The sequence below is a fragment of the Miniopterus natalensis genome, chromosome 9 (assembly GCF_054644295.1).
Source record: "Miniopterus natalensis isolate mMinNat1 chromosome 9, mMinNat1.hap1, whole genome shotgun sequence".
Classification (NCBI taxonomy): domain Eukaryota; kingdom Metazoa; phylum Chordata; class Mammalia; order Chiroptera; family Miniopteridae; genus Miniopterus; species Miniopterus natalensis.
In genome coordinates, this window is record NC_142089.1 from 70,723,452 (window position 1) to 70,748,156 (window position 24,705).

Sequence of the window (24,705 nt, forward strand, 5' to 3'; positions counted from 1 at the left end):
CGTATGAGGTACAAAACATAATCACACACCATCGTAAAACAGAGGTGACATTCTGTGATGGCTAGTTCTTCAGAAACAAAGGTTAAACACAGAAAAGGAACTTGAATTAATGAAGTAAGTTGGCTTTGCAATTCAGTCTTGTACAAAGCAGGTAACAGTCAACAGGAAGGCTCTTTAGTCCCTCTTCCCCAGTAAACACTCGGTCCAAAGTTCAGCGAAGACAAACACGCGGACCTGGCAAGAGTCACTTTACAGTGAGGCGGGCATTTCCCTCCACCCTCTATTTCTTCTCAGTCCCCTCTCCCCGAGACCTGGACACTGAATTGCTGTTTATGAAGTATTTTCTCCACAGCACATGCCTTGAGCATGAAGCCCTCCCGTACCAAGGGAGTGATTAATCCTGTCTTCCTAAAGTAGAAGACAGCTCTCAGATTCCAAAGTTACTACTCTAAAGACTTCAACGGGTTGCCAAAAACAATGTCTCATAGAGGACAGCTTTTTTAACAACATGGCAAGTGTCAGAATGAAGTTAGCAATAATTGCTATCCTAGGAAAAAATAAATTTACAAACTATTTTTTATTTAAGCTAAGACACCATCACTTGTAAGATGCACCATAGGTATCACTAAGGAAAAAGCAGGCAATTAAACTCTGACAACGATTTCGTATCATTTAGAAGGTTTATTTTAGATTTAAGGAAACAGAGCTTTTCGAGTTAAACAGATTTTCATCAGTCTTGTGCATACACAACTGTTATGAAAGAAACTGGTTAAGTTATAGCCATAACTTCATACTCCAAGTGCAACTCTTCGGACACTTATTACATTAGGCCCCGGTAGCTGCATTCTCTACACATGGCTCCCTTGGTGTCATCAAGAGCACCGGTGACACAGCGTTTCCTGAAAGTCTCTGCTTACTGTCAGCAGGAGGCTGTGGACAGACATGTTTGACACCTTGACGATGGCCCTGCTGGACACACAAATTGATCGCACAAGCCTCGTTGCTTTGAGTTATGTTTCATTTATTCCAAGGGTTTGGCAATTTGTCTGCCTTCACTGCATCACTTAGCTTGTGACAGGCAATCCTTTGCATGTGTCAGTGACAAAACGTAGTACAGCTTCATCTACTTGTGGGTATCTTCCCTCCTGAGGACCTGTAAAGCATTTTGTTGCTTTACAAGAAAATATGGAATTGCGGTCATTCCTCCAGCGACGCCCACTTGCTGAGCTGGCATCAGCAGCACGCCCCTTGCTCTGCTGCTATGCTTTCCCGCTTAGACAGCCACCTTGTTTCCGTGCTGAACCACAGTGTAATCTTTCAGAAGACATTTTTAAATGCCAATTAATCCTGACACATTTGACATCAATGACACAGTGATGACGCTATGGCAAGCTGTGAGCTCACACACGCACAGGCTAGGATAATGACATCAACTACCGCCTGGTTGACAGTCATGGTGAGATGCATCCCAATTTCAGGAAAATTAAAATGGGGGGGGAGTACATTATAGAACTAATAAAATACAGTTTTCAATCCTGTAATGTTTAACAGATTCACACAAGTGCAAAAAATATAAGCCCAAGAGCCAAGGAATAAGTATATAAGTAAATGCTAGTAAAGCAGAAGATTATCTTTAAGATAAAATTTGCAATGGTCCAATTTGGTTTAAATTCCCTTTATTTTCATATGGCTTACATGTAAATCTTTTTTTGAATTGGACTTGAAATCCAAGTACAAATGCTGTCCAACATTTTAGCAAATGCAAAGCCAAGTCATTCGAGACAGAGGCTCCCACTGCCTTTCTTCACCCACTAACACCGGACGGTGGCAGGGTCAGTGGCCTTCGTCAGCAGGCGCCCTCCTTTGGCGAGCAGACCTGATCCTGTGTGGAGACGAGGAGGTGTCCTCCTCTGTTTCAGACCCTGAAGGCTCGTGATCTCCCTCCTGGGATCCAGTGTCTCCCACCAGTTCACGCAGAAACTTGAATTTCGATAAAAAAAGGTGCCATACAAAATACCAACCTACAGACAGACAAAAACAATATTATTATTACACAATGTTCACAACTGACAACATTGCAGTTAACTGTGCGGAGTATATTACAAAACAATATGTATAATAAAAATATATACGTGATTACAAATATATATTTATATAACAAATACTTTCTAAGCATTTATTATGGACAAGGCATAAGGATAAACTCTGGATTTATAAAGGGGTGGCAAAAACAGTTTCAACCTTCACAGAACTTAGAATCCAAGCTTGGACCATCTACATTAAAATTATAATGAGCTTATGATACCTAAGTAAAAGTGTTTATTACATTAAAATAAAAAAACCTGAGACCTTTTTCTTGGGAAGAAATAATATACTTTGCTATTTACTTGGAAAGTCATATCTCAATGTTAATTTAAAAAAGCAAGCTTTTTCTTCAATAAGAATACAAAAGAAACAGCCCTGGTCAGAGTGGTTCAGTGGGGCTGGAGCGTCACCCCAGGCACCAAAAGGTTTCAGGCTCCTCCCCAGCAGAGGTGTGTACTGGGGGCAACCAATCAATCTCCCTCTCTCCCTCTCTCCCTCCCTCCCCCTCCCTTCCCCTCCCTCTCCCTCCTCTTCCCTCTCCTCCTCTCTCTCCTCCTCCCTCCCTCCCTCCCCCGCCTTTCACAGCCCCCCTCTCTAAAATCAATAAGTGTGTCCTTGGATTAGGACTAAAAAACCAAGAATACAAAAGAATAAATTGCACTATGGTGAAAACTTCTCATTAGGACAAAGCTATTCATAAGTTTCTAGAATAATAAATTTTCTTTAATTACGTGATGAAAAAACAAGCCAGGTTCCTTAAGTTCAAGATTCTAAAAATATATAGTATTTTCATGTCAAAGTTATCAAAAAGTTTGAATAACTCTCCTTTAAAATTTACCAATCAAGTGTTGCTTGTTTGTGCACAGTTTTAAGTTTACTGAGTGTTAGAAGCCTGCTAATAAGGAAACAACAAAGGAGCCACTGGATAAAACCTCCAAGTGCATGACGGGTTGCTCTAATGTAAGAGTATTATTTAAATAAAATTAACCACTGTAACAAAGTTTTTCAAGTCAGCATGTCTTCTTTACTTTAAACTCTCTAGTTTCACAGAAAAGCAACAGACCATAGCATATTCTGTTAACTAGCATTTTATGAAAACAAAATCCGAACAATTTCTCTAACCCCAGCATTATACCAGATCAAGAAGAATGGCTAACTTTAAGAAGTTTCTAATTTTACTTGTTTTTTTCTTACAATCTCTGGGGGGAAAATAAAAAGAATTAACACAAACTCCTCAGTACTAAAAGACTAACTTGAGAGATTTAACCCATCTCTCGAGTTTCTGCATTCCTTTAAGCCTGAGTGCTGTATGCTGAGCCACCACAAACATATTTTGGTCAACTACACGTTTAGGTAAGGCACCTAACTTTGTAAAACAGTATTTTTAAATTGTGCACTTAAAAGGGGCATACTTTACGGCTTGTCACACACAGTTAAGTATGCCCCTTTTAAGTGCACAATTCAGTAGCTTGGAGCATATGCACAAGGCGGTGCAACATCACCATTTTCTCACTCCAAAGTCTTTTCAAACCCAAAAGAAACCCAGCAGTTACTCCCTATTTCCTCCTTCCCCCAGCCCTGGCACCCGCTAATCTACTTTCCTACCCCTGTGGATTTGCCTGTTCTGAGCATGCCATACACAGGCATACCTTCCTTTACTATGCTTTGCAGATATTACACTTTTTACAGATTGAAGGTGTGTGGCAACCCTGCATCGAGTGTATTGGTGCCACTTTCCAATAGTATTTGCTCACTTTGTGTCTCCGAGTCACACTGTGGTAATTCTCGCAATAGTTGAGACTCTTCGATCATTAATATATTTGTCATGGTGATCTGTAATCAGTGATCTTTGATGTTACTATTGTAATTGTTTTGGGGAATCACGAACCACGCCCATATAAGATGGCAAACTTGATAAATACATGTTCAAACTGCTTCAGGAACCAGCTGTTTCCCATCTCTCTCCCTCTCTAGGGCCTCCCTATTTGCTAAGACACAACGATACTGAAATTAGGCCAATTAGTAATCCTACAGTGGCCTCTGTGTGTTCAAGTGAAAAGAAGAGTTGTACACCTCTCACTTTAAATCAGAAGCTTAAAATGATTAAGCTTAGTGCGGAGGCCGAGACAAGCAAAGCTGGGCCTCTTGCACCAGTCAGCCCAGCTGTGAACGCACAGTGATGACTCTTGAAGGGAAGGAAAAGTGCTTCTGCGGAGAGCACAGGAGGAAGCAAGCAGGAGAGCCTCCCTGGTGACAAAGCACGTGTCAGCGGCCTGGTGTTCTGAACATTTCAAGCCCACTGCTGAGCCCTGCTCAGAAAAAAGATCCCTTTCAAAATATTACTACTCGTTGCCAATGCACCTGGTCATCCAAGAACTGGGAAGGAGATGCCCACAAGATTAATGTTGTTTCGCCTGCTAACTAATCCATCCTGCAGCCCACAGATCAAGGAGGAATTCTGACTTTCAAGTTTAGTTATTTAAGAAACACACTTGTAAGGCTACAGCCGCCATAGACGGTGATTCCTATGACGGGTCTGGACAAAGGAAATTGAAAACGCTCTGGAAAGGATCCACCTTCTAGATGCCACGAAGAATCTTCGTGATTCACGGGAAGAGGGTAAACCACCAACCTTGCAGGAGTCTGGAGGTTGGTTTCAACCCTGTGGGTGACTGTGAGGGGTTCAGGCCTCAGTGGAGGGAGAAACTAACTGCAAACGTGGTGAAAAACGCAAGAGCGCGTTGGAAGCGGAGCCGGGTGATGTGACTGAACTGCTGCAGTGTCGAGATGACACTTGAATGAACGAACACAGTAAGCGCTTCTGGAGATGAAATCTACTGGCGAAGACGCTGTGAAGACTGCTGAAATGACAGCACGGATTCAGGCTATCACGTGAACGCGGGTGATAAGGCTGCAGCACCTCTGGGAGGACTGACTGGAATCTTGAAAGATCTACTGTGGGCAAAATGCTGTCCAACAGCACCTACGCTACAGAGAAATCATACCTGAGAGGAAGAGTCAACGGATGTGGCAGACTCCACTGTTACCCTAAGAAATTGCCACGGCCACCCCAACCTTCAGCAACCTCCACCCCGATCAGTGAGCAGCCGTCAACATCGAGGCAGGGCCCTCCACCAGCAAAAGGTTACGCCTCACTGAGCCAACCCCCCCTCACCCCCACCCCCACCTCCCGGATATCTGATGCATGCCTATAAATGGAATACATTCTGTTACTCAGCATGTATCTTCAAGGTTCTTCATCCATGTTTTTGCATGTATTACCTTCATTCCTTTTTATTGCTGAATATTATTCCATGGTATGGATAGGTTACATTTTGTTTAAACATTCACCAATTATTGAATATTTGGCCAGTTTCTACTTTTTGGCTATTACAAAAACAAAGTTTCCACTTTGGGCTGCAATGACAATTTGTGTACAAGGTTTTATACTACATGTTTTCATTTCTTTTAGGTATATATCTCTGCTGGGTCATACGGTAACTTTATGCTTAACCATTCGTGAAACTGCTGTTTTTCAAAGCAGCTGCACCGTTTTACATTCCCACCAGCAAAATGTGAAGTTCCAATTTCTCTACAGTCTCACCAAGACTTTTATTGTCCACCTTTCTTTATCACAGTCATCCTAGTGGGTGTAAACTGTTTATCCTTGTGGCTTTTATTTGCATTTCCCTAATGACTAAAGATCTGAACATCTTCTCATGTGTTTATGGGCCATTTGTTTATCTCCTTAGAGAAATGTCTATTCAATTCCTTTGCCTAGTTTTAAAATTGGGTTGTTTTTCTTTTATAATTAAGTTGTAAGAGTTCTTTATATATCCTTGACACTAGACCCTTATTAAGTGTATGATCTGCAAATATTTTCTGTCATTCTATGGTTGTCTTTTCATTGTCTTGATACTGTCCTTTGAAGTACAAAAGATTTTAATTATAATAAAGCATAATTTATTATTTCTTCTTTGATGAAATCCAATTTATCTAATTTTCTTTGGTTGCTTGTGTTTCCAATGTCTTGTCTAGGGACCCACTGTCATGAATATCTATGCATTCTTCTAAGAGTTTTAGCTCTTACATTTAGGTCTCTGATCCATTTTAGTTAACAATGATATGAGAGAGAAGTCCAAATTCATTATTTTGCATTAAGTTGTTCCAAAAGAATTTGCTGAAAAGACTGTTCTTCTTCCCAACCCCATTACATTCTCTTGGAAACTGTCAAAAATCAAATGACGGTAAATGTTCCAGTTTACTTCTGGACTCTCACTTCTATCCCATTGTTCTGTATGTATACTTATTGCCAGTACCACACCATCTTGATTATAGTAGCTTTGTATTAGGTTTTGAAATCCAGTATAAGCCCATCATCTCTGTTCTTTGCAACACTGTTCTGGCTATTCTGAGTCCCGTGCATTTCTCAATGTGAATTTTAGAATTATGTTGTGAATTTCTGCAAGCAAAAAAAAAAAAAGGCAGCAAGAATTCTGAAAGCAATTGTACTGAATCTGTAGATCAATTTGGGGAACTACACTATTTTTTCAATAATTCTCTGTACTTACCAAATTTTTGCACAACAGATACGTATCATTTTGATAATCAGAAAAATCAGGAGAAAAACAAGTCAGAAAATAAGTAAATAATAAATACACTGTAGACTTACAATGTTTTAAATAACCCAAAGCCATTAAGTGGCTTAAACTAATAGAGCCAATTAATGTCGACATATACTAAGGAAAACTCTTTAACTCTTAGGTTAGTCTTGAGACCCTAACCAAAAAGTTAAAAGAACCCATTTGTCCAAGTAACTGTGCTAAATAGAGATTATGAAAGTGAATTTCCTATGAGGGAAATTATAGTCAAACTCGATGATGAGAGTCTTAACCTCATAAAGATCAAAGATTGCAAAAGTGGCTACAAGGCATAAAATGAACACAAAGAAAAGGGAGGTTACTGAAGGTCTTTTGACTAAAAAGAAGCTATGTTGAAGGGCTGTCACCACTGGAGTTCTCACCATAAAACACTGTAGTGCCCTTGGGACGATTAAGAGAAAGCCGTCTCCCAGCATGCAAATCTAACAAAGGAACTGAGGACAGCTGCAGCAGTCAGTTTGGGGAGATATAAGAGCACTCAGCTAGATCACAAACTCTCTTTCCCAACTTTAATAACACAACCCCTCCCCCCAATTTTTAAATCACTTCAACAACAATCCCTTCAATGTAAGGGATTCAATGGTAAAACCAAAATTCAGAACATGGTGGCCAATGAAACTCCAGTGTGGAGCAGCACTTTAGGCCACTCACCACCGCGCTCCACACAAGCTAAACCACTCGATTCCGCATCTCTTTCATTTTTACCCCCAAACAGGGCGATAAGCAAACTTGAAAAGTATGCTTCTTTATTTTACCCTGTTCTCCCTGGGTGTAAGGTGTGCGAGGGTGAGGGTGGAGGGGGAGCGTGTGGATTGTGACACTGTTTCCCACAAAAAAATCGTGCTAGAGAATTCCCCTAATATACATACGGAGTTCATCTGCTGGGCAGCCAAAAAGAACAAATACCCACTGTGTGTGTTTTTTATGGTTTTTACAATGCCTACTGTAATGACAGGGTGGAAATGCAACGTTAAGGGATAAAGTGTAGTGTTGATAAGGACTGCTGTGGTGTTCACTATAGCGAGGGAAGTTCAACAAGTAAAATGACTAAGTTCTTACACAGCTGTAATTTGGGGGAGAGAGGTGGGAGGAGGGTGTGGGGGAGGGGGATTTCCATACCACAGTACCTAGACTCAGTACAATCTAATGGCTTCTACAACAGATCATTTATCAGAGTGTTAGCAGTCTGAACTAAGGACAATCCTAAAAATTCCAGGCAATTTGAATGGAAGAACTACCCACTACATATGGACAGGGTGGGGCAAATTACAGTTATGAGTACGAGAGTTTATTCTTGTTTTATTTATTAATTATTGTATTATTTTCCATACAAATAACTGTAAACCTACTTTTGCCCAGTCCTGTATTTTGGAAAAAGAGCCATTACTAAAACCCCAGTGGGTATATACCAGGAAAAGCATGACTTAAAAAAAACTGAGAGAGAGAGAGTACAGCACCAGATAAAACTGCCAATAAAATACTCACTGGCTATGTTAATTTGACATGGAAATATAATAATAGCTAACTTTGGGACAGTTGCTGTGAGGAAATACCATTTAACGACCAAATTCTAATTTAATTTAACTAAATTGTCCCTTCACATACGTCTGGAATGTCACACTCCCCGTAGCTGATTAATAGGGCTCTGACCTATTCACCTACAGTATTTTACTTGTACTGATCTTACAATAAACACAAAGTAGAAAGTCATACACATAGTCCATCTCCTGTTACTTTAATAAAGCAGGTTTTAGTGCAAGCAACAGAAACCCTAACTGAGGTTAACCAAAAAGATGGACATTCTTACAGCTTAAGAAGGGTCTCACAGAACACACGGGAGGAAGCCCTCTTACTACGCCCTGGTGAACTGACACCTCTCTCAGCACTGTGTTTCTCTGCAGCAAGCTTGCTTCACTTCCTTCTAGGCTTCTGTTGCACACAGCTGCTGTTTCCCAGCTTTATGACTTTTCAGTTCATATCTTAAAAAAAAAAAAAAAAATAGAATTTCTGTTCCAACTTGGGTCAAGTGTCAACCCCAAGGCCAATGTGCATTACCTGGGTTACGTATTGTGAACATGGCTATAGGGTCTACCCCTGAGAGTGCAAGTGATTTTAGAGATTGGAGGGGAGTAGATAGAATAGCCTAGAGAGAGAACTCCAGTTAAGATGTCTCCTCCACTTTTATTAGGTAATAGGCTCCCGGAGGATGGTCTCCACTAAAAAAGTTACCCCCTAAAAATCCCTGAGCTGGCAGGTAATTCTTTTGTTGGATAAAGTCTAACCAAAACCTTCAATTTTCTTGGGATCTGCCTCAATTCCTTTAAAATCTCAACACAATGTGACCTTTGATGAATGTTCACATGGCAAGAGGTCCTCAACCTCTTGAGCAGAATTAGTTGGGGTAGGGTGAGGTGGGATCAGATGAGGCTAGGAGTCATATGTCCCTTTTAGAGAAAAGGAAGCGTGTAAATGCAAGAGAAGTTCAAAAGCATTTGCTACCAATGGAATGACCCCAGCTGAAGAAACTGGCCAAGGAAAGGGTAAAAGAATCAGCAATGGAGCACCAGTGGGGAGGAGATGAAACAATAGCTGACCAGGTCACCTATTTGAGAAGATCCTACCTCAGAAAAGACAGCAAAAAGCCATCTTAGTATTAGTAATTGGACAGAGTACATAAAGGGGAGCTATAAAGAAACTATCCAGATATTGCTGATGCTGCAGGAGGACAATGGATGTATGATGAATGATGCAATGGATGGTCAGAAGTTGAACATAAAGAATATCTTTGTTCCAAATAGAACTGTATTGTCTGGTTAAACAGAATGGTTTAATGTAACACTTAAGTATTCAGAGTTCATTCTCTTGTATACTATGACTGTAAGAGAAAACAAATAGAGAGTTAGATAATATAAAATGAAGCATCACATTCTACCTACATATTATTGGTTGCAAGAGAGCATCAAAAGAGAGAGGAATATGCAGTGGAGTGTGTGTTGGGAGGGGGAGAGGGACCACCAACACAAGGGACAGAATCACCAGTTCACTCTGACTTACCATAAGAACAGACCAACCTAATTTGGACTCCGGCCGTTAGTGACTAACTTCTAGGTATGTATATGTGTCTTTGGGGGACAGCAGGATAGGAGAAATAATAACCACTAAAACCCAGGCTACCTCTTTCTAAAAGGGACTTACCTGCTGTACCCTACATGCCTATAGCAGAGGGTGTGTATTCTCGGATAAACCTTATTATCTGTCAACTAGATTAGCACCATAATCTCATATCTCAGAGGCATGTTGGAACCACACTGCTTGGTCATGAATCCTATCAACAACTTACTTGCAACTTGTGAAGGTTAACATCTATGTGTCTCAGTTTCTTCTTCTATAACATGGAGATAACAGTACCCACTCTCAGAGAGTCAATTGGTAATAAAAAAAATTAATACATGTAACATGCTAAAAAGAATGCCTGGCATATAATAAACACTCATCAAATGTTAGTCACAGTTACTCTCTTCTAGGCTCCAGGCACAAGGCCACTACTGTTGCTGAAAGTTTGAAGCAACATCAATACATACTGTTTTAAGCCTTTCTCCTACATCGTATCTCCAGTATAGTACTCTCTTGGGTGACCGCTTTGGCACTTCACGCTCACTTCCATCCTTCACTGTGTTAGTAACTGTCTCTCATTCCTCCAAGATACAAGGTTCTTAAGAAAGGAAAATGTGTGATTTATCAATGTTCCCCACTATGTCCCCTACCAGCAGAGTAGATATTCAAATAAACATACCCTACTCAGGAATGTAAGGGTGTATAATATAGTAGCTGATAGAAATGCTGGGTCTCTTTCACAAAAATATTGAAAAACCTTATCAAGCACATTAACCTGGCATGTACAGGACATTCCATTCAATAACAGCAGAACAACCATTCTTTTTAAGTATATACAAAACATTCACCAAGACAGACTATTAATTCACCTCATTAAAATTTAAGATAAACTTTCTTAAATTTTATTATACAAAATACATGTTTTGACCATAACAAAATTAAACTAGAAATCGACAACAAAATTATATGGGGGGTGGGGGGAAGTATTCAAATTTAAACAACATACTTCCAAATCATCCTTGGTTCAAAGGAGAAACCTCAAAGAAAACTAAAGATTACTTTTAACTGAATAAAGTTTTTTAAATCAAAAGCAATACCTGGAAAGAAATTTCTATAAGGATCATTTTTTCTAAAATAAGAAATGTCTAAAATAAATAATCCAAGCTTCCACTAGAAAAAGAGTACAAATTAAACTCAAAAAAGGTAGAAGAAAATAAAAATGCGAACATAAATCAATTAAATAGCCTATGACAAATAATAGAGGAGGGGAAAAGTCAATACACCCAAAGCTGATTCTGCCTTAGCTGGTTTGGCTCAGTGGTTAGAGTGACACTCTGAGGAATGAAAGGTCCAGCGTTCAGTTCGGGACAAGGGCATGTACCTCAGTTGCAGGCTGGATCCCTGGCTCCAGTTGGGGCAAGTGCAGGAGGCAACCAATCAATGAGTCTCTCTCACATCAGTGTTCCCCTCCCCTCTCCTTTCCCTCTCTCTCTTCCCCCCTTCCACTCTCTCTGAAAAGTAATGGAAAAAATATCCTCAGGTGAAGATTAAAAACAAACAAACTTGATTCTATGAAAAGATCAATAAATTTAACAAGCCTCTAGCCAGATTAATCATGAAAAAAAAGAGAAATGGCACAAGTAGTCAATATCAGGGATGAAAAAGACATCCCACACAGATCCTACAGATATTAAAAGAAGAGAATATTATAAACTTTATCCCTGTAAATTATATAATTCAGATTAAATAGAGAAGACAAAAACTATAAAAGCTCACTCAAGCCCGGCCGGGAGTGGCTCAGTGGTTGAGAGTCGACCTAGGATCCAGGCAATCAGGGTTCGATTCCCAGTCAGGGCACATGCCTGGTTGCAGGCTTGATCAATGACTCTCTCATCATTGATGTTTCTCTCTCTCTCTCTCCCTCTCCTTTCCTCTCTCTGAAATCAATAAAGATATATTTAAAAAATAAAAATAAAATAAAAGCTCACTCAAGAAGAAATAATTAACTAGAATAGCTCAGTATCTATTTTAAAAAATTGAATTTGTAGTTAAAAAACTTCCCCCAAAGAAAAGTTCTCAACCAGGGTACTTCTAACACTAAAGATAAACTTTAGAAAGAAAGAAAGTATACAAACTGTGGCACACACCTTAGTAACCTCAATGAGTCAAGCCTTTGTATAAACCTCGTGTGACCTGTACCCTTGAGCGTGGGCGGCACCTGTGACCTGCTTCAAGCCAACAGAGGTAACAGGACAGTTATTCCCTTTATTAGGTTATGTTATCTGGTAAAGGTAAAGGTATTTTGCAGATACAATGTAAAAGGTCTCAATCACTGATTGTGAGTTCTCAGAAGGGAGTTATCCTAGGTGGGTCTAAATTAATTAAATGAACGCCTTTAACGGAGACTAGGACCTTTCCTGGTGTCACAAGGACCCTCCTGCTGGCTTAGGCGGCCAGTCCCCAGGAGTTCCGCAGGCACAGGAGCCGAGTCCCGCCAACCCCACAGCAGCAGGCCACGCCCCACTGCAGACCTGTGAGACCGGACCAGAGGGTCCAGCCAAGCCAGGCCCAGACTCCTGACCACAGGCGCTGTCGGCCGATCACTGTATGTTGTTCCAGGCTGCTAAGTCGGTGGCAATTTGTGACGCAGCAATAGAAAATTAATATACCAATTCTATGCAAACTCTTCCAAAAAATGAGAGAGGAACACTTCCCAACTCATCTAATGAGGTCTGCATGACCCTTAAAACAAAACCAGAAAACTCCCTTTAAGAAAACTACAAATATTCCTCATGAATGTAAACAGAAAAACCTTAAAAATGTAGTAAATCAAATCCTGCAATATATAAAAAGGATGATATATCGTGAACAAAGGGGACTGATTTCTCTAAAAAATGTAGGGTTCCTTTAACATTCAAAAGTAATGTAATTCATCATATTAACAGGCGTAAGAGGAAAAGCACGAGGCCCCCCCCCGAGTGAGGCCCCCCCACGTGTGAGGCCCCCGCCGGGGCGACCCGCGGCCGGCGCCTGGATTCGTCCTCCAGCCTCCAGAACTGTGAGGGATAAACTGCTGTTTTTAAAAAAAAAGGGGAGGTGAGTGGAGGTGGAGAGGGCACAGAAGGGAAAAACGGTGATGGAAAAAATAAACCACAGGGACCACAGGACCTCAAAAAGAAAAGGTGAAACCTGCCGCGGCCGGCCTGGCTCAGTGGTCAGCGCCGCCCCCAGGTCGGGGTCCCGGGCTGGATTCCCGGTCAAGGGCACGACCTCGGTGCAGGCCGGCCGGAGCTCGGGTGCGCGGCGACTCATCCGTGTGTGTCTGTCACACCCATGTTTCGCTCTCTTTTCCCTCCCTCCACTCTCTGAAAAAAAGGAAAAAAATATCCTCAGGTGAAGATTAAAAAAAACCAAAAAAAAAAATCCAACATCCATTCCTAATTTTTAAAAAAAATCTCCTGAAAATAGTAATAGAAGGAAACTTTCTTCTTCTTCAACCTGATAGAGAATATCTACAATAACACCTACAGCTATTATTATACTGAATGGTAAAAAACTACATGTTTCTCTTCGAAAGATCAGGGAGGAAAGTCTGTTTTCACGCCCATGGCTCCTGAGAAGTAAGGTATCTACTAAGAAGGGCTCCTGGTGGCTAAACGGCGCTTAAATTTTAAAAACAGCCAAGCGGCTACTTCCACACAGGTACCGGCCGCACACGAACCTCACTTCCGGGAGAAACCCGCGCTGACCCGCCCGCCCGCTTTGCGTTCCTGCCATAAGCCGCCCCTAGGAGGCAGACCCCGGAACTGTTTCAGCCTATAGGACTGCGGCTTCCCTGTCCAATCAGAGCTGCACAGCTGTCTCTCCCCGCCCCACACCCCAGCAACGTCTTCACTGACCAATCAGAGCAGCTCCGTTCTGACAAATCAGGACAGTGCCTTTTGGACCAATCCAACAGTGAAGATTTGAAGTCCTCATTTGCATGGGAACAGACCAATCACGTACCAGGGGTGGGGAACTGCCTATATAAGACAAGTGGCTCCAAGGGTACTCACTTTCCCCTTTCTGTCAAAGACTGCTTTCTGGATGTCTTTCTGGAGCAGACAGGTGCAGGGCAGAGCGGGGTGGCCCAAACCTGAGCCCCTGGAGTGGAGTGGAGCAGAACTGTCTCTCTAGAAGGGACCTCACCCCAGGGCCACCTCACAGCCAAGCTGTTCTACAGTCATGCTGCTCTCACAACCATGCTGAATCACAATTGAGCTCTGCACTGAATCAAGTTTCCTTCCCAAATGGGATTCCTGTTGGCACTGGAGCTAAGGACCATCTGTTAACCCTTTCAAAACTGTACTGGAGGTACACTGAGGCCAAAACAGAAAGACATATAAATGGAAAAGAATAGGTAAAACAATCTTCATTTACAGTTCACATGACCTCTGGGTAAAAAAATCCTGTGGAATTTACAAAAAATAAAGGAATCCTCTTCGCTCCCCCTGCACCCCTGCCACCAAATCTTACTAGAACAGCGAAATTTGGCAAGGTTGCAGGATATAAAGGCAATATACAAATACATGAATTGCATGACTGATCTGAATGAATTCAGCAGTTTTGCCGAATACACCGTCAATATACAAAAATCATTTGTTTCTACATATTAGCAGCAAACATTAAAAGAATACCATTCACAACAGCATCAAAAATATGAAACTTTTACAGTTAAATTAGACAAAATTAGTGTAAGAACTAAACTACATATCAAAATATTGCTAAGTTATTAAAGTCCTTAAAAAAATGGAGATATAATATGGTCATGGACCTCAACATTAAGATGTCAATTCTCTCCAACTTGACCTAGAGAGTCAAGATATCAATTTTGACAAGCTAATTCTGAAGTTTATAATGAAATGCAAAGAACATAAAATAGCCCAAATATTTTGAAATAAAATAATACTGTATAACCTACACAGTTGATATAAGAATAGACATATATAGGTCAATGGAATAGAATAGTCCAGAAATAAACCTACACATATAGAGTCGATTGATTTTCAACAATTGCTTTTTCAATAAATGATGCAAAAACAGTTGGATATCATTATGTAAAAAAAAAAGAACCCCAATCCTTAACTCAAACCATACACAAATGACCTCACAATAGATTGCAGACCTATAAGTAAAACCTAAAATATAAAACTCCTAGAAAAAACTGTAGGAGAAAAATCTTTGTGACTTTGAGGTAATTATTTCTTAGGACTCAAAAAAGCCATTAGATACAAGAGTAAAAATTGATGAGAATTAAAATATAAAACTGGGGAAACATACAAATGAAATAGCTTATTTCAGAGAGTGCTAAGTGCTTTGAAAACTAAGGTTAAATGAAATAGAGTGACTGGATGAACTACCTAGGTGGTCAGTTGATGTGAAAACCTGAATGAAGAGGAACAGACCATGTGAAGGTATCAAAGGAAGACGGAGGAAAGGACAAGGTCGGCTGTTGTTGGACTGTTGAGAGTAATAGGAAGGAGAAAGGAAAGACGCATGGAGGAGAGAGTTACATCACAAAGATCCTTGTAGGCCACTAAGAAATTTAAGTTATACTGTATTTAGAGGGAAATGGAAAACCACTGGAGAATAGGTTTTGAGAACCTCCTCTAAGATCTTCTCTAAACCCCCAGCCTTTAAAACCCTCAAGACAAAGGACCCAGAAAGCCTCCCTGGAGCACACAGGTGCCTTTCCCTCCCCTCTCTTCTTTACCCATAGGCACGCATCTCCTACACTCTAAGGGACCAGAGGAGCAATGGGCAGCAGAAGCTGGTCAAGGCCCCCTCTTTCCTGACTTTCCAGCGAGCTGACAGCAGACCTACCTTGGCTCACTTCTTTCTTAAAACATTTCTAGAGAGTCAAAGCAGCCCCGCCTAGTCTCTCCCGTTGCTGCTTCTGTCCTCAGCCCTTCCTAGTTTCACTGCCCCCAGCCTTAATAAACATACTCTCAAAATTACCTGGGCTCATGTTGTGAAGTCTTTCCTCCACAAAGTGAAGAACCCACACACTATAGTCCAGCACAGGGTAGATTGGCTCCAGGCCTGCTCCCTGTGAGTTAAGAGAGTGACATTTTTAAGAGTGGTAACTGATCTAGCAAAACAAAAGAAACAAAACTCTGGATGGCAGGAGAGGGAGAGACTAATCGGAGCCAAAATTCAATCAAGAACCATAGAAAAGACTTGAGATGGGAAAAGGGGAGGAGAGGGAATTAAAAAGGATGGGTTGAGAGTCCATTTACAGAACTGTCACGCAGGCAGCCAAGTTTACAATACCCAAGAGGGAAATGAGAGGACTCCTCTCTGGAGAGATGGAATTCCCAGAGAATAGACCTCCAGACGCTTAGAACTGGGGATTCCTCTAAAGAAACCCAATCATCCTGCAGTGAGCCCAAAGCTGACACTGAGAAATTATCACCATCTTTTACTAACTCACGCTTAAATATGAAGCGAACAGATCACTAGACATTTGCAGAAAATCTCCAATCACATAAAAGAATCCAAAGCAAACAAAAATACATGATAGAAACAAAGGAAACACAGGGAAAAGAAAAACACCTTATTAAAAACAACAAAACAATTACAACTAATATACATATGGAGAAAAGATATTACATACATGAAGCAAGCACAGCTCCTATAGATGAGAAGTAATCAGAAAACAAGCTCTAAAATTAAAAACTGGATAGCTAAATAAAAATATAAGAAATATAAAACCCCAAATATCTCCCAAAAGAAAGGGAGAGGAAGAAGGTAACACAGAAAGTAAAAGCTAAAAAGATAAAATCGAGAATCAGCCCAAGAAATCAACATCCTACCAACGAAAGTTTCAGAAAGAATGAAGAGCCCGGCTGGGCGTGGCTCAGCGGTTGAGCACAGACCTAGGATACAGGAGATCGGGGTTCGATTCCCAGTCAGGGCACATGCTCGGGTTGTGGGCTGGATTCCCAATGACTCATCATTGATGTTTCTGTCTCTCTCTCTCTCCCTCTCCTTTCCTCTCTCTGAAATCAATAAAAATATATTTAAAAAAGAAAAGAAAGAATGAAGAACACAGAGGGAAAACATTATCAAAAATATAATAAACTAATTTCCTAGAAATGCAGAATAAAGCTGAATCGAAGGACCCAGAAAAATGAAAAAAAAATACCAAGGCTTATCATTATGATGTTTCAGAACAGCAATAAGGACAAGGAAACAGAAGGCATTACATTTCTCAAAATCAGGCCTAGGAAGCTAGAAATCAATGGAGTAATATGTTTAAATCATGGATGAAATTATTTGCAACCTGAGATCTACTCAAATTATAAAGGTAGAAAATAAAATAAATAAAAAGACATTTTCAGGCAGGCATTAGATCAAAAAATTATTTTCCATGCATTATTTTCTTAGAAAGCTACCAAAAAATGTGCTCCAACAAAACAAGAATGTAAACTGAGAAAGATGGTGACATGAGATCTGGAAAACAGTTTCCAGCAGAGAGGGTAAAGGGTAGCTGAGAATAAAAGCTGTTGAGAAGGAAGAAGGCCTTTGGGTCTTGGGTTAGGGAGTTGAGGGTAGGGGCAGGGGAGAAAAGAGACAATTTCTTTGAACATATGGCAAATATTATTGATGGATGTGGGTAAGAGATTATGGAAGTTGGAGGAAGGGGACAAATAATGTGTATATACAAAATTATAATACTAGGTAAATTAAAAATGCAATTATTAACCTCAAAAAAAAAAAAAAATGGAACCAGTGTGCACTCTCTCTTTTCTGGAGCATGCCCAGGCCTCTCCTCCCTCTTTCGCCTAAGCTCCAAGGGCCCTTTTACTACCTCTGCAACTTTCTAAATAAACTTTGCCTTACAATTTGAGTTCCTAAAAGGAAAAAAAAAAAAAAGGAGAACATGAAAGAAAGGAAGTGTAGTCATATTACATTATTTGACCAGCAGGGACTACACAGTCAAAATATAAATCCTATCAAGTTAGTCAAAAATTATCATTATTAATGGCATGCAGAAAAAAGAAATGAGGACTCTACCATGGCTAATAAATAATGTCTAAAACTGCAAAAAATCAAGAGATAGATATGAATAAATTATTATTTAGGAATATGAAAGTAAATAACTAGGGGAAACAGTGAAACTGAGAGTTGAAGGGAACCGCTTTTTTATGTATTTTAGTACTATTGAGACAGGCTAGTAAGCCAGGACAAGCAAAATAGGGAAACTGAGACATAGTCAATTAGTGTCATTTGCCAACCACACCCAAGGACAGATGAAGTTAAGAGAATAAATTTCATTTTGGTACCTCCGCAGAAAGCTGATGAATATTTTATTGAAATCCTCCCCTAAGACCTCCCATAAATACCCAGCCTTTAAACCCCTCAAAACAGGGGCCCAGCACATGTTCTCCCTCCTAGGAGCAAGCCCGCACCCTCCCCACTTCTTTCCCCACAGGCATGCATCTCCTAAACTCTAAGGGACCCCATGAGGCTTGCAACCAGAGCAGCAATGGGCAGTGACAGTTCATCACAGGCAAACCCCGAGTCTGTCCCCAAGGTCCCCTTTTCTCTGACTTTTTTTTTAAATGTTTATTGATTTCAGAGAGAGGAAGGGAAAGGGAGAGAAACATCAATGATGAGAGAGTCACTGATTGGCCACCTCCTGCAGGCTCCCCACTGGGGATGGAGCCCCAAACCCAGGCATGTGCCCTGACCAGGAATCAAACCATGACCTTCTGGTTCATAGATCGACACTCAACCACTGAACCATGCCAGCCTGGGGTCTGTGACTTCTTAGTGAGACAAAGCAGCCCAGCGTAGGCTCATCTCCCCAGCCCTTTCTTGTTTCATTGTCCCCACCTTTAATAAATGTCCTCTGAAATTAACCTGGACTTGTGTTGTGAAATTTTTCCTGCACAAAGTCAAGAAACCACACACTACTGGCTGGCCCTAGGCATACCTGCTCAGGGGTCAGGTCCCCTTTCTGGTAACACTAATGACTTTTAAAATTTTTTTATTTTATTGATTTTTAGAGAAAGGGAGGGAGGAAGAGAGAGAGAGAGAGAGGAGAGAAAGAAACACATATCAATTTGTTCCACTTATTCATGCAGTCATTGGTTGATTCTTGTATGTGTCCTGACCAGAGATCAAACCCAAAACTTTGGCATATCAGGACGATGCTCTAACCACCTGAGCTACCTGGCCAGAGCTAGCACTACTGACTTTTAAACTTTACTTCTTTTGTTCAAAACTTTTGAGAAAACATTTTCGGGGAAAATAGTCTGACCAGTATGTGAAAAGTAGATTATAAAGAAAAGAGGGAATGAAAAAACACTAATTAGGAAACTAAGACAAGCCAAAAATGAAGATGTTGGTAGGCATGAAGAGAACATATTTCAGATTTTTTAAAGAGATAAAATTGGACTTCCAGATGGAGTGGTTATTTGTAAGGGAAGATGGTTGGAAAGCAAAGCAACGGCAAAACCAAGGATGACACCCAAGTCCTTGGCTGCTGGTAACATCTGAGATGGAAAGGACGAACAGGTGGTATAAATCAAGAGTTTTGTTTTTAGATGTACAGATGCTCCTCGACTTACAATGGGCTTATGTCCAAAAAAAAAAAAAAAACCATTGTAAGTTGAAAATGCATTTAATTAAGTTAACCTACCGAATATCACAGCTTAGCCCGGCCCACCTTAAATGTGATCAAGGGTAATTGCCTTCCTCTTCTCCAGTGGCAGGAGACACAGATGGACATTTTGTAGACATGATGGGATGCCAAAATACAATATCCAAAAAACGCAGCACAGTACACTTTTAGAGTACCAGTGATTTACCCTGGTGATCAACTGTTTACCCTCATGCTCTTGTGGCTGACTGGGAACTGCAGCTCACTGTGCTGCTGAACTTCTAAAAGTATCCAACTATATACTGCTAGCCCAGGGAAAGATAAAAATCCAAAATCTGAAGTATAGTCTCTACTGAATACATATGGCCTTTGCACCATCGCAAATGCAGAAAGTAAAAAAAATCCTAAATTGAGCTATTATAAATTAGGGACCATCTGTACTCATTTGAGTTACTTATTAGGTCTCCAAGTGGGGATATTAAGAAAAAAAGCTTTCCTGGACAGGCAGCTCAGTTGGTTAAAACGTCATCCCAATACGCCAAGGTTGTGGGTTTGATGCCCCGTCAGGGCACATGCAAGAAGCAACCAAAGAGTGCATAAGCAAGCAGAACAAGTCAATGTTTCTCTCTCCTTCTCTCTCTTTCAAATCAATACTTTAAAAATTTCTTTAAGGAAAAAAAGTTTGATGCACATGCCTGGGAGGGAGGAGAGAAATGAAGCCTGGATATATCAATTTTAGTCATTAGTTAGTTGGTTAATATTTGAGTCTCTAGGACTAGATAAATATCATATAGAGAATTAAAGGAAAGAAACTGAAAACAGAAATATATATTTGCATTATAACATAGTAAATTATAGAAATATAATAGAAAATAGCATGCATCTCATGGACTGAGGGCAAGCACTATTCCATAGAATTTTTATTTCATAGATAAGTATATAGATGTATATGTTAATTGATTGATATATGCAATTTATATACTTATGAATGTACTGGAAACAATGTAAAATGTATTTCCTATTGTAAACTGTGATTTTTAAAAAAATTAAGAAATTCTAGGGGATGAGAAGCCAGAAAAAGACAAATAATTAGCCACAATGGTAGGAAGAACACCATGAAAGTATGTGTACAAAAGCCAAGAGAAATGCTTCATGGAAAGAATGCTCACTTGTATAAGCGGTTGAGTACAATTGGGACTAATAAGTGACCACAGACTTGGCAATATGGAAACCATTTGTTACTGACCTTGACAAGGGCAGCCTCAGTGAATGGTGGGAGTGGAAAACATTTTGGAATGAATGAGAGACTGACAAAGTAGACACAACCAATATAGACAGAAGGAAAACCTCCCTGGGAATCTGAAATTTGAAAATCAATTCACTGTGTGAAAAGAGCCCAGTCAGAGTTCTAAAATAAACTGGCTATGATTTCCATGGGGCAGACCTGTGTTATAGATTTCTAACCCCCAGTGTCAACTGTATATGGAGACAGGACGTTTAAAGAGTTAAGGTTAAATGAATTCATAAGGGTGGGAGCCTAATCCAATGTAACTGGTGTCCTTATTAGAAAAGATTAGGACACAGACACACAGAAAAAACACCTTGTGAAGACACAGGGAGAAGGCAGCCATCTATCTATAAGCCAAGGAGAGAGGCCTCAGAAGAAATAACCCTTCTGATACCTTGATCTCAGATTTCTGGCCTCCAGAACTGTGAGAAAATAAATTTCTGTTGCTTAATGTCTGTGGTATTTTGTTATGGCAGTCCTAGCAAACTAATACAATGCCTTGGTTTCTCCCTCAAGCCAGGGTGGACCCTTCCGTCCTCTCCCCAAGCCCCAGGCCCACCCTAGTCAAAACATGAAGCTACCCTGATACCCCATCATTAGCTCTCCCAACGAAAAGTACTTGGATTACTTCTCCATAACATTATTAGTTCTTGACCATTCTAATCAAAATAAGGTGTTCTGTTACTTACTACACCTCACCTCTCATTCCATAACATTTTCCGAAACCAGACATGGCACTTTAGGAAAACTGAGTAAAATTAAAGCCAAACAGCTACTGAGCTGAGAGTGTTACCGGAAAGGGGACCTGGCTCTGAGCAGGTCTGCCTAGGGCCAGCCAGTAGTGTGTGACTTCTTGACTTCGTGCAGAAGAAATTTCACAGCATGAGTCCAGGTGATGTGAATTTTAGAGGACGTTTATTAAAGGTGGGGACAATGAAGCAAGAAAGGGCTGGGGAACTGAGGCTAGGCCAGGCTACTCTGACTCGCTAAGAAGTCTGAGAAAAGGGGGCCTTGGGGACAGGTTCAGGGGGCTTGCCTGGGATGAACTGCCACTGCCCATTCCTGCCTAGTTGCAAGCCTCATGGGGTCCCTTAGAGTTCAGGAGATGACTGCCTGCCTGTGGAGAAAGAAGAGGGGGAGGAGAAAGGCTAGGGGTGGTCCTGGGAGGGAGAGCATGCTTTGGACCTACGTTTTGAGGGGTTTTAAAGGCTGGGCATTTATAGGAGGTCTTAGGAGAGGATCTCAATAGAATATTCATCAGCTTTATGCTAATGTATCAAAATTAGATTTACCCTCTTAACTTCATCTGTCCTTGGGTATGGTTGGCAAATGGCACTAATTGGATTTCTGCTGTCTTCCTGAGTAGGGTTGATTTAAGCTATTTACCCTCTGGCTGGGGAGGAGAAGTGTCCTTGGTTCAGGAAAGATAGGATTTACCAGATGGCTGCAAAACTTCTTGGCATCTAGATTTTTTTAACTATCAGTTTCCATTTCCCTATTTCGCTTGTCCTGGCTTACTCACCATTCTCAAGAGCAAGTCTGATATTTGTAGCAATTAGGAACTTTGATGTCCCAAAGGCAAGTTTGTCACATGTCACACGGTCTACATGTTACACTGCCATCTCCAGGTAGCTTGCATCTTCAAATAGAAAAGAAAGCATATGCTTTCCTCTTTCCTCATAGCCAAACAAATCACAAAATCCTGACATCAAAAGCAGGAAACTGAGAAAGTCTTTTCAATTGTTTTATCATCAGAAAAGAAAGGCTGTAAGTTAGAAGCTTTACTCTGGTGCCTCAATAAAGCAAGAAAATTAAAAATATGTATCCAAGTATATAAATATAAATACATATATATGCATATGCACAGACACATATCTTCTCCAAACTGAACTCTGGTAGTGAGTACATTAACCATGTAAATGAATACGCTCTATAGTATTTATTTTGAATTCTGACCAATTATTGCACTAACCTGAACCCATACACTTCAATACTGCAATTATGAAAAAATAAACTCACTGACGTCTGGTTCGAAATACTTCCCAAATTTTCAGCTGCTGAGCCTCTCTTCTATCAGACTTGTGGTTATCAGTTACTGTGTATAAAGAAACCAAGAAGATCTAAAATTGAGCTAATAGTACCTTGAGAAGAAAGTTTTATGTCCTCTCATTCCAAGAAGGAAAAAACCCAGAGCAAACAAAATAGCACCATTATTACAGAACTCAAGAGTTGGGTTACCTGACCCTAGAAGTCTAATATAGTCCGTGTTTTTTAAGTTCTGCCTAGTCTCAACAATTCTATTTGGAATTTAGTTTAAGCCTGAACTCCAAGTAAACAAACAATTTCACCTGTGCTTCAAACCCAACCCCGAGCCTAGTCCTGACTAAATGAAGGTAGTGAAACCCTCTCATTATCTTGCAGGGTCAGAATCTGCAAAAAAAAAAAAAAAAGAAAGAAAGAAAAAGGAGTAACCAATCACTTCACCTTCGAATACAGGCCAAGGTTAAAATCTGGGCAGACGGTGGTAAGAACGGCAATCGAGAGCAGACGCGGCCGGTGAAGCAATATCTGGTTTAACCCCGCGTGAAGATGCCCAGCCCTGGGTCCCGTTCTCTCTCCCCCTCCAGGATGCCAGGGGGCTGTCATGGGGCAGGGGCACATCTCCTCTGAGCTCACTCCTCAGAGGTAACCGGACAACGGATGATTTTAAGGCACTTGCCCATCCACGCCTTCATTTTTTTTTTTTTTTTTTTTAACCAGACTGAACAAGCAAGTCAGCAACACGAGGCGAGCTGGCATGTGCACCGCAGCGTGCAACTGCCCCACGGCGGATGCCCCACTCACCGCACACCATCAGCAGCAGGACGATCAGCAGCGTGGCCACGAACACCAGCAGGGTCAGCCCGACGTTGTGCCACATCCTGGGGGTGGGGTGGAGTGGGGGTGGGGGAGGCCGGCTCGGAGACGCGGGCGGTGGGCGCGGGCGGGGCGGCCAGCGGGTCCGGGGCTTCAACTGCGGGCACCGGGCGCTGCGCGGCGCCGGGGCGGCATGGGAGGCGGGCGCCCCCAGGGGGCGGGGCGGCGCGGGGCAGACACCGCGGCCGGCGGGCCAACCCGACCGACCCTTCTTCACGCCCACGCGGGCGGGGCGCGGGCAGAGGCGTGCCGGGCGCCCCTACCCCCTCATCGCTCTCGGGAGCCCGGGACGCGGCGCCGGGAGACCCCGGCGGCGACCGGATGCGCTTCCATGGCGGACACCACGCGCCTGTGGACAGGAGAGAGGGCAGGCACCGGGACGCGCGGCGATCACGCGGCCCTCGTCGTGCCCTCCCGAGGGTTCCCTCGGCCCTAAGGAACCGCAGATAAAGTCTCCTGGCAGCCGCTACGGCTGCTTCTCAGCCCCAGGCGCCCTCCCCCTGCGGGAGCTCATCTCCTAGAGTCCCCACCCCTCTCCTCCTCCGCGGCGCGGGGGCTGGTGGGAGATGGAGTCCAGAACACCGTGGACGCTGGGGAAGGCTGCCGCACAGGGACTACAAGTCCCAGAATGCACCACCGACTCGGCAGCTTTGCTTGTTTCTCCCTCTCCCCCTCTGCCTTTGGATTTCTCTAACCACAACCTCTGTCCGCCGACTGCGGGTGTTGTGTTCCCAGAGCCCGCGCGGCTGGCTGTGCCAAAGCGCCAGGCTGAGCTCAACCATTGCTCCGCGTACAAAGCCGTTTTGTTGGAAACCATGATTGACTAAGCACGGAGGGGAGAGAAGGGGGTGGCAGCTGCCTGAAACATTGTTTGCCTGTGAACCTAGTTCTATAGCTGGGGGCGAAGGTTGTACGCTTGGGACATTTGAGGAAGTACCCACATTTCTGCCAGAGAAACTGGCCGGAGGCACGGAACCTCCCTTTTCTCCCTG

The 24,705-nt window shown here is 41.9% G+C and overlaps 1 protein-coding gene across 1 annotated transcript; it reads right to left on the bottom strand.

Annotated features, from left to right (window-relative positions):
- Nucleotides 1–661: 661 nt before the first annotated feature.
- SMIM13 (small integral membrane protein 13) lies at nt 662–23,727 on the bottom strand. The gene is made up of 2 exons (XM_016204161.2): nt 23,642–23,727; nt 662–2,021 (listed from the first exon to the last, which is right to left on the bottom strand). The coding sequence occupies exons 1-2, from the start codon at nt 23,715–23,717 to the stop codon at nt 1,834–1,836; spliced, it is 264 nt and encodes an 87-aa protein (XP_016059647.2). The 5' UTR covers nt 23,718–23,727; the 3' UTR covers nt 662–1,833.
- Between the last annotated feature and the right edge of the window lie 978 nt (nt 23,728–24,705).